Below are 15,104 nucleotides of genomic sequence, written 5' to 3'. Positions count from 1 at the left end.
CTATATCAACCTTTTGGCCCACTCAGAGCCAGCCCCAGCTGTGTGAAACCTCACTCTCCATGCTTCTGCTCTTTACCCTTCAGCCCCCATTTACTAGACAAGCTGACTTGTGCCTTTCCATTCTCTGCCCTTCTTTGTACCACTCATACCATTGCCTGATAGACCTTTTTCTTTTATCTCATCTTTCTTATTCAAACTTCAAGTCCCAATTTATACATTATTTTCTCGATGAAGCCTTCTCTGCTCGAGGCACTTACTGTTTCAAATTCATCTCTTCATATTACATTTTCATCTCAATTTTGAGTATAAATAGCATCAAATCATGAAGCGTGGTACAACCCTGGGATATAATTGAATATAATTGAATTAATCATTATCATAGCTCTCTGTGATTAAAGTCAGTATCCTTCATCTCTAAAATATATAATTGGCTAGTTATGATCACAGACAATATAGCATAGAAATGTATAACTGAATCACTTGCTATGTGATGTAAAGTTTTTACTCAAAGTAGGAAAATGAGTTGGATCACCTTGAAAAATGAAAAATCCTATTATGTGCATTTATGTTTAGATGTATGTTTATATGACAAAGTTACTAAAATTGGTTACCTTAGAAGTGACTTAGTGAGGATATGGGGAGATTACTATAGAATTTAATAACATGGAAAATCACTAGAATGACTAGAAACGTCTCATAACTTCTTATATTTTATTTGCTGCAAATTCATACCCATAAAGCATACGGTTACATTTTGAAACTTAGTATTGTAGATTTAGTGAAATGTATGGTTAGCTAGTGATTATAAACATTAAGTGTATTCTGTAATTTTAGGATTAAGTTCACAACTAACTCACCAAGAGACAAAGTTTAGCATAGGTGGTTGAAAAAAGTTGGTAAAATTAAAAAAAAAAAATACACTAGTGGTACTCACAAAGTTATTTTTAATTGTATTAAAGCATTCTTCTAAAAATTGTGTTCGTCAGTGAAAGATCATTGAGATAGGGAGGAGGAATTGAGATGTAGAGAGAGAATTAATGGCACTTCTTGTATTTTTACCTCACTGCTGTAAAGTTTATATAATGAGCTAAATAATATGAACTAAGATTTAAGCTTCAAGTAAATTTTTGAAATAAGTTTGCAAGTTTTTAAATTACGTTAGATAAATTGTGAAAATTTGAAAAAAATCTTTTGAAGTTAGATTTGTCTGAGTTTTATAGTTTTAAATTATCAAAAATTAACACAACACACAATCAACATTAGTATGTTAGTAGTAGCTTTTATTTGTCATAATTGTGATCTTATAACCTGTTCTGATAATTGCTGTCCAGATTGTATTCTTGCTGTTAAAATTTAATTTACCTAATTAAATTTTATTTATGTTTTCTTTTGATATTGTCAAGTATTTGAATAATTCAGAGATGTAGTTTTCTGATGAAAAAGATGTTTTTCGCATTGTTATAATGTGTGTACCCTCTACCTTTTGGTTTGATTTAGTCATCCCCTCCCTTTAACGTTGCCTTTGATCTGAAATTAATTTGTCTATTTAGCAGGAGATGACGAGTCCAAGTTAGATGATACACATTCATTAGGCTCTGGTGCTGGAGAAGGATACGAGCCAATCAGTGATGACGAACTAGATGAAATTCTGGCAGGTGATGCAGAAAAGAGGGAAGACCAACAGGATGAGGAGAAGATGCCAGGTAACTATTTGCAGAGGTGGTTAAACATGAAAGTTACCTGTTATATGGTATTAGAGTATTCTTACCTTCTACTCTGTAAAAATTGACCAAGGGCACTTATAATTTTTCCCTTTATATTTTACTTAAGGTTGAAAGGCCAATAAAATGAAAATTATAGCCTATATGCTTGCTCATTTTTAAGTAGGCATTGTCTGTGAATTACAAAGGCCCTCATTTAAAATAGCAAAATTCTAAAGTTTATTTTCCAGAATTTAAGAATCATATTATATGACTTGGAATCTAAACAAATACTGATTGTCTAGCAATGTTCTTTCTACATGGTAGGTATATGGTACAAAGCTTCACAACTGTGGTGACATAAGCCAACTTTTTAAACAACCTGTCAAAAATTTACAGTAGTTGAAATTATATTTGAACACTATATACCTCTATCAACTTTCTAAATTTGGTAATTATTTTGACTTACAGTACTTTGTGTGTTACCAGAACTCACTCTAATGATTATGCCATGAAGCAACATCCCTTAACATTCCTCTTGAATCATTCCAATTAGCTTCTGATCGTTACTAACAGTTTTTTTAAATCACAGTGAGGATCTTTTCTTTGATTATATAAAATATGAAATTTTTATTTTAATTTGCTCTTATGTTTTGCAATTTCTTCTACTGATGTAGAAGGTATGTATGATTGTTATCTTTGTTATTTTCTGGTATTAGATATTTCTAAGTAGAACATTATTTCTTCAACTGTTCCTTCTCAGTGGATGGATTATTTGCTCTCAGTGTTAATAATAGTCACTCTCTGACTCTTAAAGAGATTTCATAATGAAATAGTTGTTTTTAAAAATTAAAATGTATGGGTACTCACACTGCAAACACATGTACTCCTAGATTTAACCCTTAAAAGGATTCTGGTACCAAGTTTCAAAAGATTAGACCTAATCTGAGTGAAGTCAATAGAGTTCTTTCATTGGGGATCTCCCATAGAGTTAAAATGAGTTATTCGTTTGGGTGGGTTACCTGTTTTCTTTTGGTGGGAAGGTTTTTTATTTGTCAGAGTCCTTAGATTCTGAATATTATATGGGAAGGCTTTTATTTTAAGAATAGGGAATTTTTGGTTTAAAGTACTTTTCATTTAATGTTTTCTGTGTTTTCCTTGATTTATATAAATTTCTATGTCGATAACAAGACTGCTATTTCTTGGTGTAAAACAAATCTTACTTTTTAACTTTTTACAGATCCCTTAGATGTGATAGATGTGGATTGGTCTGGTCTTATGCCAAAGCATCCAAAAGAACCACGAGAGCCTGGGGCTGCACTTTTAAAATTCACACCTGGAGCTGTTATGCTAAGAGTTGGGATTTCTAAAAAGTTGGCAGGTTCTGAACTCTTTGCCAAAGTCAAAGAAACATGTCAGAGACTTCTAGAAAAACCGAAAGGTAGTTTCATTTTACTTTAACTATATGCTGTCTGTTAACCATTTAAGATGCCATCTAAAGAGGATTGTGATCTGTTCTAATGTAGCATTTAACACTGTATAGAAATTATTTTTTGAGAAATCATTTATAGTCATTATTTAACCCTCATGGTCAAAGTTTCTCTTTAAAATTTATTTTGAGAAGAAGAGTTATCCCACAGAAAAGTTGGAAAAAGACTACAATGAACTTTTTGTATTAAAATTACTTATTAACAGGCCAGGCGTGGTGTAGCATGTCTGTAGTCACAGCTGCTTAGGGAGGTTGAGGCAGCAGGAATGCTCCAGCCCAGGAAATTGAGGCTGCAGTGAGCCATGATTGAGCCACCACACTCCAACCTAAGTGACAGAGCAAGACCCTGTCTCAAAATAAAATAAAATAAAATAAATAACCGATAAGTTACAGTATCAAAGTGCTCAGTGGTTTGCCCTTGGCTAAATGAAATAGAGCCAGGAAAAAAGACTACATATTTTTCATGTCTAAAGAAATTGGGTATTTTGGCAGCCCTTTCCCCTAGACACCTACCCAAATGCAGGTATGTAGGTTGAGTCTTTAACAAAGTGGTTAAGAGCTTGGTCTGTGAGGCTGGATGATCTGGATTTCGGTAGGCACACCACTTACTAGCTATTACTTCATCTGTGTGTTAGTGTCATCATCTGTAAGTCAGGAATAATCATACCACCAACTTCCTATGGTCATTAGGAGCAAATTGGTTATTACAGGCAAAACCCTTAGAACAGTTCCTGGCATATAGTAATATCCAATAAATATTAACTGCTACTTTGAAAATACCATATTGATTTTTGACCTTACTGCAACAATTTTCAGTTATTCCAGATTATCTAGCTTATGGATTCTAGTGGTGGGGGTTGTTTGGTTTTGGTTTTCGCTGTCTCTGTCTCATCTAGTACCTACCTTAGTTTATTCTGCAACTTACTAATAGTTTATTAATGGGGAGGGACGAGCAGATGGTAAAAAGAAGGAAAAAGGGTAAAAGGTAAAAGCAACAACATTAACCATTTTGTGTCATGTCCCTGGGCGTAAAAGTTTAGTTAGTATTAAATTTTATCAAAAAAAATTGTGTTACGAGTTTTGTGAATTCATGCCCTTCCTTTCATCTATTAGCATAGGCAGTAAATTTTTTTATTTTAATATAGCCCAGTAAACCTAGAGTATACATGTACAAAATACATATAAATTATAATTGTGAACGTGTATTAACCGAAAAATGACCCAAGACTTAGTTCTTTCCCTACTCTGTTTGTCTTGTTTGGTTGGTTCTGTGACCTTAAGCAAGTAACTCCTGTGAGCCTCAATTTAATTTGTAAAGTGATGGAATAAAACCCCTGAAATCTTACCCACCTCTAAAGATATTTGTTTCTGTGACTTTTGCTAGTGGCATTTCAAGTTAAAATCTGGTTTGATTTTGCTACCCATGAAATACAGTTCGGCCCTTACTTAATGATGACTTAACCTAAACAATGAAAATATACACTGTAAAGGGTGGGGTGATGTGGCTTGACAATCAGACCTCTTCTATTTTTTGCTGCTATGGTGGTTGTATTAGAGAACTGAATCTTGATTAAAGACTTTGTCTTATTTGCTGCCGTATCCAGGGTCTAATTATCTATCTATATTTTCTGCTATTGCCCAGAAAAGTGCCTGACATACATAGTAGGTATTCAGTAAATATTTATGAAATAACTGATAATGATTTTTCTATTCCATTTGGTCTATTCAAGTGTACCAACATGAAAGAAAACATAATCATACTTCACATATAATTTTTAAAAGAAACAACTAAAGCTTAAAGCAGAAAACTTACAAGTGTACTGAAATTGAAATTGCTTTTGTCTAAGTTTTCTAATTGCACTAAGGTTACGTTCTATTTTTAATTTTTAATTTTTATGGGTACATAGTAGGTGTGTATATCTTTGTGGGGTACATGAGATACTTTGATACAGCCATGCAATGTGTTAATAATCATGTCATGGAAAATTGAGTATTTGTTCCCTCAAGCATTTATCCTTTGTGTTACAAACAATCCAGTTACTCTTTTAGTTATTTTTAAATGTACAATTAAATTGTTATTGACAATAACAGTTTTTACAACAAGGTGTTATAGTCACCCTGTTGTATTATCAAATACTAAGTCTTATTCATTCTTTTTTTTTTTTTTTTTGACCCATTAACCATCCCCCCAACTTCCCACTCCTACTACCCTTCCCAGCCTCTATTAACCTTCTACTCTCTGTTGGTTAAGTTCTTTTGAGCTAAACTGTTAAGAATGCATTTAGTCTGTTTCTTGAGTAATTTGGTGCTGCTCAGTTCACAACTATGAAGAGACTAGAAATTTAGCCATGTTATATACTCCCTGAGGAGGTTTGCAGGTGTGTGTTTTGTAATCTACTATTTTGAAAGCCAAAAATAAGGATCCCAATAAACAGAAATGTGTGCTAATGAACAATTTTCAAGGAAGGGTGTAGGCTCAGTGCATTTCTTTTATATTATATCTGTAGTGGAATGGTAGTTAATGTTTTCGTTTTTGTTTTTAGTCATGTGCATATATGACTATATCATTGGTTGGTACAAACATTGGTATATCTGAATCATCTGAAAAACTGCCCCTTTTTTCCCTTAAGGTATTCTAGTCCAACTATGGTGATTCTCATTCTGCAAATCTGGTGGTAGAGCCTAGGAAATGTTTTTAAAACAGCTCCTCAGCTGATCCTGATAGACTCCAGTGTTTGAGAACTAGTTTCGAGCTTTTCTATTTATTTACACCTTTCTTAGGTTACATACCTATTGACTAGGTGTATTACATAAGACTGGTTTCTTGTTAATTATCTAATCTCAATACTTACACTTTGCAGCCCAGAAAATTGAAATCAGTTATGTAATGCAGCTCCATTTTGTTCTCAGTAAAATGTGTCTTTTGTTTTTACCCAAGTGTCTACTGCTTTTCTTTGTGGGTTCTAAAAGTAACCTGCTTGATCGTGTTGTATGAATAGAGGCAATACCTGCTGTCTTTCGTTCTCTTGGCCAACTCTTACTTATTTGGATTACTGACTGGTCCTGTTCTGTTATTTTGATTTCCTTTGTGTCTATTTTTAACCCAGCCTCTTTATATTTTATTATATCTTTCCTTAATTCTTCTTCTGGCTTTTTTTGTTTTTTTTTTTTTTTTTTTTTGTATGTTCAGTGTTTTCTCCCCTACCTTGCATGTTGTGACTTAAAACTAAGTAATTTTAATTTAATATATTGTCCTAGGTTTTTATGGTGACCAAATCTAGGACAAAATTTGTAGGTTGTCTGACTAACACTTAATCACTTTCTTAACTATTTTTTTTAGAGGTCACAGACTTGAATATTGTTATAACATTTGAATCTTGCTATAATAAAGTCTTGAAATCTAGAACTCTAAATAGTAGTTGATGGTAAGCAGTATACTGAATTAGAGTTCAGTGATTCTTGAACGTCTCTTTAAAACATCCTTTAAAAACATTCTTTAAATAAATTCCCTGGTGCTGGGGGCAGTGGTTCATGCCTGCAATCCCAGTACTTTGGGAGGCCAAGGCAGGCAGATCACTTGAGGTCAGGAGTTCAAGACCAGCCTGGCCAATATGGTAAAACCCCATCTCACTAAAAATAAAAAAAAAAAATTAGCCAGGCGTGGTGGTGTATGCCTGTAATCCCAGCTACTCGGGAAGCTGAGGCAGGAGAATCGCTTGAACCCAGGAGGTGGAGGTTTCAGTGAGCCAAGATTGTGCCATTGTACTCCAGCCTGGGCAACAGAGAGATACTTTGTCTCAAAAAATAAATAAATAAATAAATAAATTTTTAAAAATAAAAAAAAAAATTCCCTGGGCTCTACCTCGAGATCTACATACAGTCTGCTTTTCTTATATTTTAAGTAAATTTAAAGTGGCTATCAGAATATTTATTCTTGTTTGAGACTACCAACATAACTACATATTGAAGGTGCTTCACAGAGAATATATTGCCTTTAATATGAAATAATTTTCACCAATGTTGCTAACTTTAATAAAGTATAGAATTTGTAGAATATTCAGTTAAGTAGTGGGTAACCCTTTTCTATTTTAGTAAAACTTAATGCATGTTTTTTTTTTTGAAAGACGCAGACAATCTCTTTGAACATGAATTGGGGGCTCTCAATATGGCCGCATTACTACGAAAAGAAGAAAGAGCAAGTCTTCTTAGTAATCTTGGGCCATGTTGTAAGGCGTTATGCTTCAGACGGGATTCTGCAATTCGAAAGCAGCTTGTTAAAAATGAGAAGGTACTGTTATTTCCTTGGAAAAAATACAAAGTGAATAGTGCGAATTTTTCATTTGGTGGTTTTATTTTTCATTTGGTTGTTTTAAATTGAGATTGCAATCCTATGTTTTTATGAGTTTGGTTTCCTAATCTTTTACACATGTAAAAGGAAGCATGCCATTAAAAAGTATAATACACTTTATTTTACTTCAATAATATTAATGAATATTTGTTTTAATAAAGAAAATTTAAGATATTCTATTTCTGTTAAACGTTTTTTGTGAAAAGTTTTCAACAAGCAAACATATTACAAAAATTTATTTAAATTGAAACTCAAGGAAAAAAATTTCTTAAGAGCGGTGAGGATATTTATGAGAGTAGTATTTATGAGAATGTACAAAGTTGGAAGAAAGGGAAGTAAAGTGACCCTATATAAGTATTTGAGAGGAATAAAGAGATTGAGAAGTAAAAGAAATAGAAATTAGATTTGGAAGAGATCTGTTAATGAAATCTGGTAAACCCAAGATGAAAACATTTTAGACTCTTTGAAGCTAAGAAACTGGGATTTTTGGCCGGGCGCAGTGACTCACGCCTGTAATCCCAGCACTTTGGGAGGCCAAGGCAGGCAGATCACGAGATCAGGAGATCAAGACCATCCTGGCTAACACGGTGAAACCCTGTCTCCACTAAAAATACAAAAAATTAGCCGGACATGGTGGCGGGTGCCTGTAGTCACAGCTACTTGGGAGGCTGAGGCAGGAGAATGGCGTGAACCCGGGAGGCAGAGCTTGCAGTGAGCCGAGATCACGCCACTGCACTCCAGCCTGGCAACAGAGCGAGACTCCGCCTCAAAAAAAAACAAAAGAAACTGGGATTTGTATTTGGGGTAGTGGATGAGTGGGCATAGGTAGTACAGACTGAGTATCCCTAATCTGAAACTTTCTGAGGATCAACATGACCTTCAAAGGAAATGCTCTTTGGAGCATTTCAGATTTTGGATTCTTAGATAGGGATGCTCAACTGGGTACATAAATGTAATACAAATATTCCAGAATTCAAAAGAATTTCAAAATCTGAAACATTTCTGGTCCAAAGCATTTAAGTTGAGGAATACTCAACCTGGATGACAAAAAGAGAGTCGGTGTGATTCTTTGCTTAGAAAGTTTAGAGTAATGATAAAATGGTTAACTTCACTAGCTTTTTACTTAGGGGCAGTTAGGAAAACAGAATTATCTTTGACTATATAACTTTCCTAAAGAGAAGTTTCATTAAAGAAAAATACTCAGATTTAGGGCAGTGGGTAGGCGGGATTCAATTTTTTAAAAACAGAAGAATGAGTTTATCTCCAAAGATTAAAATGGAAACAAATATGAGGAACAGGCGATTTTTAAAACACGTCTTGACTATATAATCAAGTTTTCCTCACTTAAAGGTCTGGTTCAAGATTACTTTTGACAGAATCACTACAGTCATTCCCCTTTGCCCTCTGATTTCAGTATGCACTTTTCTTTGTTTCATATTTTGTAACATTCCCTGGTCCCTTCTCTGTGACAATAACTTTCCAAAAAATGCTAATGTAACTTTAAGTCACAATAATATAGATACACATTTTAGTATAAGGGAGGTAGTAGTTCTTCAGCATACTGCATGATTAGCTGTCTTCTAAAGGATTTATTCAGTTCTCGAGCTCACTTTTTATGGGACATTGAAAGATTGGTAAGGAGTATAGAATAGAATGTTGGGCTTACAGAAGGAAAAACTATGTGAGGAAGGAACTCATGGCACTTATCTTCGTAGAACGCAAGGATTGTCAAGTAGAGGTAAGATTGAATTACAGTGTAGCACCATAGAAGGGCTTTCATTTCATCACATGGAAGAAATAGTGCCATTCAACAACAGAATGTGCAGTGTGTTTTTTGTTTTGTCATTGGAAATGATGAAGTAAAAACTGGTTGATTACCTGTCAGAAATTGTTGAGAGGATCCTACTTTAAGCAAGGGGTTAAACTAGGTGCCCTCTAAAAGTTTGTTTTCAAAGATTCATTGAGCCCAAACACATTTTCTGATTTTGCTTTGAAATCCAATAAAGCTGATTTAATTTAATATCCAAAAGGAAATACTCTTATAACTTTGATATTTTGGGTAGAGGTTAATCTTTCCTATTGTCAACTAATAATATACATCTTTTTTTAAAGTTTATTTTTGTTTTCTTCAAATAGGGCACCATAAAACAGGCTTACACGAATGCCCCAATGGTAGACAATGAATTACTTCGATTGAGTCTTCGGTTATTTAAGCGGAAGACTACTTGCCATGCCCCAGGAAATGAAAAGACTGAAGATAATAAACTTTCACAGTCCAGTATCCAACAGGAACTGTGTGTGTCTTAAGACCGAAGTTCAATATGGTATTTTTGGTACTGTCTTCCTTCAGCAGTGCATATTCTTTTGCAAAGTTTTTTGGTTTGACAAGCATTAGTGACAAAGGCAGAAAATTTATCAGCCGTGCTAAAAGAGCGAAGAATTTTGATCTTTAGAGACACTCGTTTTGGCTAACTTAAGATTTTACGTTAATTTTTACATAGTCCTTGACACTCATGCAAAATAATGTGAAAACATCTAGATTTAGTAGTTTATGCTGCGCCTTTTGTTAAAACTGAAGATTTTGGGAAATGGTTGTCACTGCTCTTCCAGCCTATGAATATTTTTGTGAAATGGAACCATGGATTTATGTCTGGATCATCCATACAGAACCAACAGTTGTATTCAAAAACAATGTGTTCATCAAAGTAATTGCTCACATTGTGCAGTATGTGAGCACATGTATGTGTACAGTATGTGAGTATGTGTACAGACCATGTGAAAGGGAATGCTGGTCTAGCTAACATGGTATGTTTGTAGGCGAATCTCTAGCAGAAGGAAGCCAAAATATTTTTTTCCTTTTGAAAGTTTTTTAAAAATTATTTCATGAGTCTTTTTTTTAAATTAATACGTGTGCATTGTTACAATGTATGTTGGATGTCTTTTGACTCTAAATGCTTTTTTTGTTATCAGAGATTGTGTACTATTTTTATTTTTAATAAATGTAACTTCCCTTTCCTTGTTTTAGATTTACTTTGCTCTTCATTAATCTTATTCCTGATGTTCTAAAACATCAGTCATCAACATTACATGTTTATGCTTCAGATATTTTACTGCTTGTGTCCTTATTGTTGGATACCTTTAAACAGAGTTGATGTACTTCAAATGTAGCTTGTTGATACTTAAGGCATCTTCTTGGAATGTGGCTTTTGAAGAAAAAAATGACTCAAAGCAAACCAAGAGTTAACAAACCTAACATAACCTGAGGTTTAATATTGTACTGTCATATTTTTTAGAGCTATAACTTTTGATTATATTAAACTGCCTCCAGCTGTACTATGTAAAACAGATTTACTTTTCAAAATTACAGTATACCTGCTTTGTTCTGTATGTATATGTTTGACTCATGAAGTGGACTCTTAGAAGGATTTGAAATGGACTCTGGCCACAGAATTTGTGAGCAGACAGTAGCAGTGATAATAATAAAAGAAGGCAATCAAAATTTAATTTTATCATGCCCTCTCACAGGTTTTTGTTATAATTGTAAGCCTATATTACTTGTGTTAGTAGTTTTGTCTCCATAGGTAACATAATGACGGTGGTGCAGAGTTTCTGTTCAAGAAACATATGTTGTAAAGTTAATTTATACAAGATAGCCGCCAAAGGAAATGGTCTTACTTGCAAATGACTTTGAAAGCATGCATAATTGCACACAGAGCAGGAGAAAACTTTAATCAGAATTTCCTTGTGTCCTTTTCATTTCCTTGTGTCCTTTTCCTTTATAAGTTTTGAATTAAAAAAAAAAAAAAAAAGTATGACCTCAGAGAATGAATACTATTTAGGAAGCCACTTCCTGATTTTAGTGAATAATACTGTTCTCTGTAGCACAAAGATTTAAAGTCCTAGAATTTATAATCCTAGTTCTCAGAATTGTAGAATATGACAAAAATAATGGTTTCCCCATTTGTCCGCTGACTTCAGGGATATTTCACAAGCTATTTATTTATAGAATGAAAACTATGTAGTTAAATCTGTCATTCAGTTATACATGTTGTCTTTCAGTTTGAAATCTTTGTTATGTTGCAAAAGAAAATTTAGAACTATTCCTTTGTTCACTCATTCACAGCATTTAGAGCTTTATGTTTCCAGTGGAAATGTACTGTTCAGTCTCATTTTCTTTTAATTCAGCCATTCTCAGTATTAGTAACATATACCTATAAAATTTTTATAAAGCAAAATTTTTAATTGAATTTCTCATAAAAGCTCTTGGACCATAATGAAAGTCTCAGTTAAACTAGTATTCCCAAAAAACAATCTCCCAGTCTATAAATTGTTTGCCAGTACAGTTAAAAGGTCATCTATCTCATAACTGATGGCTCAAGTCTGTCCAGTTGCCATAATTGCACAATTGGATTCCAGCTGCTGGTAATCAGGAATTGTCTAGATAGATAAAGGGCAAGAGTATGTCTGCAATCCAAAATAAATGAGAGTTAACACATAATTAGCTGTTTGATTTTTTTGGCAGCTGTCCTCACGATTTAGTAAAGGGTCTACTAACAATACCCAACTTTATATAAGAAAGTTTTGTAAGCATACCTAAGTAGTAACTTGATATGCTAAAAAATCTGACCTGTCACTTCACTTCACTCCGACCAGTAATTGCAGATTGTCTTCACCATCCTAACCCATGACTGCATTAGGATTTTATGACTTACTAACTTGAAAATATGTGGCATTGGTAGAGTATCCCACTTTACTCCTCACTGTCCAATTGTGTAAAGATTAAGATACATACTATTGTTGATGATGCTTTTACACCTCAACTTGCTATTTTAAAAGGTTATATGCACCCCTCCCACTTTTAAGGATATTCCCTTTTACTGATTTTCCTAGCTAAAATTATATAGCCTTCTTTCTAAATATTTTATTTAAATCTGATCTAGGACTTGCCTTATTTTATCATTTTTCTTTAATAATCTCCAGTAAACTTTGTTTATTCATTAATTTTGTTGATCTTTACATTTGAGTATTTTGAATGACACTCTGGAGAATCCAAGTTTAAATGGTGAAATATTTGTATTAAATAACTTTCTACATGCATCTGTAAACATAATTTCTCAACTTTATTGAGCTGCTTCTTTCAGATTTTTTTCTTTTCTAAATTATTTTTATAGAGATGGGGTCTCGCCTAGGCTGGTCTCAAACTCCTGGCCTCGAAGCCATCCTCCCTCCTTGGCCTCCCAAAGTGCTGGGATTACAGGCATGAGCCACCATGCCCAGCCCTTCTTTTTTTTTTTTTTCAGAGGCAGGGTCTTTCTCTGACCCCCAGGCTGGAGTGCAGTGGTGGGATCATAACTCACTGCAGCTTCCAACTCCAGGGCTCAAGGGATCCTCCCACCTCAGCCTCCCGAGTAGCTGGGACTACAGGTGTGCATCATCATAACTGGCTAATTAAAAAAAAAAAAAATTAAAAAACAAAAAAAACACTTTGGTAGGCCAAGGCCGGGAGGATTGCTTGAGCCCAAGAGTTCAAAACCAGCCTGGGCAACAAAGTGGGATACCATCTGTGCAAAAAATACAAAAATTAGCCAAGTTTGGTGGCACATGCCTGTAGTCTTAGCTATTCGGGGAGGCTGAAGCAGGAGAATTGCTTGAGCCCAAGAGGTTGAGGCTGCAGCGAACTGTGATGGCGCCACTCCATTCTAGCCTAGACAACAGAATGATACCCTGTCTCAAGTTACAAAAAATAGCGGGGGGATAGGGGGGAGCAGTGGTCTTGCTATGTTGCCCAGGTGATCCTGAACTTCTGGCCTCAGACAATCCTTCCATCTCAGTCTCCCAGAGTGTTCGGATTACAACCAATAGCCACCACCTGGTTATACTGTGATAGAAGTACAATTGGAGTAGCTTAGGTAAAAACGGGAAGTAAATGGACATGAATAAAATGTAAATTGCAGTGATTGCAATAAAGAAAAAACCAAATGGCAGAGATGAGAAATAAGTGTAGCCATTGGGAGTTGGGTACTACTTCAGATTATCAAGAAGGTCTTACGTATGAGATGAGTCCTAAAAAATGAAAAGTAGCTAGCAAAGAGCAAAAGGGGGAGGAGTATATTTCAGGCAGAGCGATTAGGGTATGCAAAGGCCTAGGAAAAGAGTTTTGGTGAATTCCAAGACGAAAATACTAGTGTGGCTTAGCATTGGGTGGAGGGGGTGGGGGTTGCTAGAGAGAAGGTATAGAACAGTGTTGTTCAACAGAATGTTCTACAATGATGGAAATATTCTGTAAGTGTGCTGCCCCCCAAAAATGGCCAATACAAGCTTCATGTGGCTTGTATTAAACACTTGAAATGTAGCCAGTGTGACTGAGAAACTGAGTTTTAAAATTTTGTCATTACTTTTAAATAGCTGTATGTGGCTAGTGGCTACCGTTTGGGGTGGTGTAGGTATATATCTTGGCGAAGCCTTGTGGAATATGGAAGTGGTTCCCACAGTAGAGTATAAAACAAATTCTTCTGTACGTTCTAGTTACTTTCCATGGCAAGTGGTACTGATTGTTTTAGTTTACTGTGGCAATATAACATTTCCTTTTAGAACAAATGTTAATAACTAAACAAATTAAGTAGTCAGGTAGTGTGGAAATAGGACAGAAATTACTGGTGCTCAGATAATTGAAGTTTAGAATATGCAGGCAATGTATGAAGTTGGAATTTCATTTGAAAGCAAAAGTAATAAGGAATAATGAAAGGATAAAAGGCATTCAATAACCTCAAAATAGGCAAGCAGAAGAGACAAAAGCAATTTAGAACAGGTGAGACAAATAGAAAACACATAGATGTAAGCCCAAATGTATTCACAAATTATGTTAAATGAAAACAGATTCAGTATCCAATTAAAAGACAAAGATTATCAAACTGCAGAAAAACAACTACATGTTGCTTATGAGACTGACCTAAAACATAGCAAGCTTTAAAAGTAAAAGGATGGAAAAAAGACACACCATGTAAACATCAAGAGAAAACGATGTTACTGTTAATCAATTATCCCTATGTATTTCATATGTATTGCTGTAGTGCTTGCCAAATGCTGGTTTTCTAATTCCACTGTTTTTCTACACTTACTGGAATTCCCTTATCCATTTTTTTCTACTTGATTCACGTATTTATGTCAGTATAAATTCATGGATTCCTATTTTATTTCATGGATTATAACTCATTATTGCTCAAAATGTCCAAGTTTTAGACTTGTTAATGAACTTCTGTGTGTATGTATGACAATTCCAATATTTAATGCCAATTCAGAATCTGTTTCTATTGTGTATTGTTTCTGTTGGCTCTTTTTCATGTTTTCTTCTCTACTCTTACGCCTGGTCGCCTTTCACTATATGCCAAAATAGTATTTGCAAAATTGTTTGTAGAAAAAAAGTTGAGGTCTAAGATGCTATTGTCCAGACGCAAGTTTTGTTTGCTTCTGGGATCACTGTCAGACTGAAAACATCTTAATCCAGTTTTAGGAACTAAGACGATCTGAGTCCCCCAGATGACCACGTCTTGGCTGCAGTTTATGTATG

General features: G+C 34.5%; 1 protein-coding gene across 8 annotated transcripts in view; it reads left to right on the top strand.

Annotated features, from left to right (window-relative positions):
* Positions 1-13,051, top strand: part of ZC3H13 (zinc finger CCCH-type containing 13) — a 93,991-nt gene extending 80,940 nt beyond the window's left edge. For 6 of the 8 annotated variants that reach the window (XM_037986714.2, XM_007960338.3, XM_037986712.2 and 3 more), the window contains 4 exons: positions 1,551-1,703; positions 2,941-3,141; positions 7,314-7,477; positions 9,674-13,051. In XM_037986714.2, the coding sequence (XP_037842642.2) occupies positions 1,551-1,703; positions 2,941-3,141; positions 7,314-7,477; positions 9,674-9,844 (689 nt within the window). In that variant the 3' untranslated portion in view covers positions 9,845-13,051. The remainder of the gene's footprint in view (positions 1-1,550; positions 1,704-2,940; positions 3,142-7,313; positions 7,478-9,673) is intronic. The other 2 variants (XM_007960341.3, XM_037986715.2) reach the window with 1 other exon arrangement.
* The last annotated feature ends 2,053 nt before the right edge of the window (positions 13,052-15,104 follow it).

This window comes from Chlorocebus sabaeus, chromosome 3, assembly GCF_047675955.1.
Source record: "Chlorocebus sabaeus isolate Y175 chromosome 3, mChlSab1.0.hap1, whole genome shotgun sequence".
Taxonomy (NCBI): domain Eukaryota; kingdom Metazoa; phylum Chordata; class Mammalia; order Primates; family Cercopithecidae; genus Chlorocebus; species Chlorocebus sabaeus.
The sequence above is the reverse complement of the archived record's forward strand: the minus strand, read 5'-3'. Positions and strand labels throughout refer to the sequence as shown.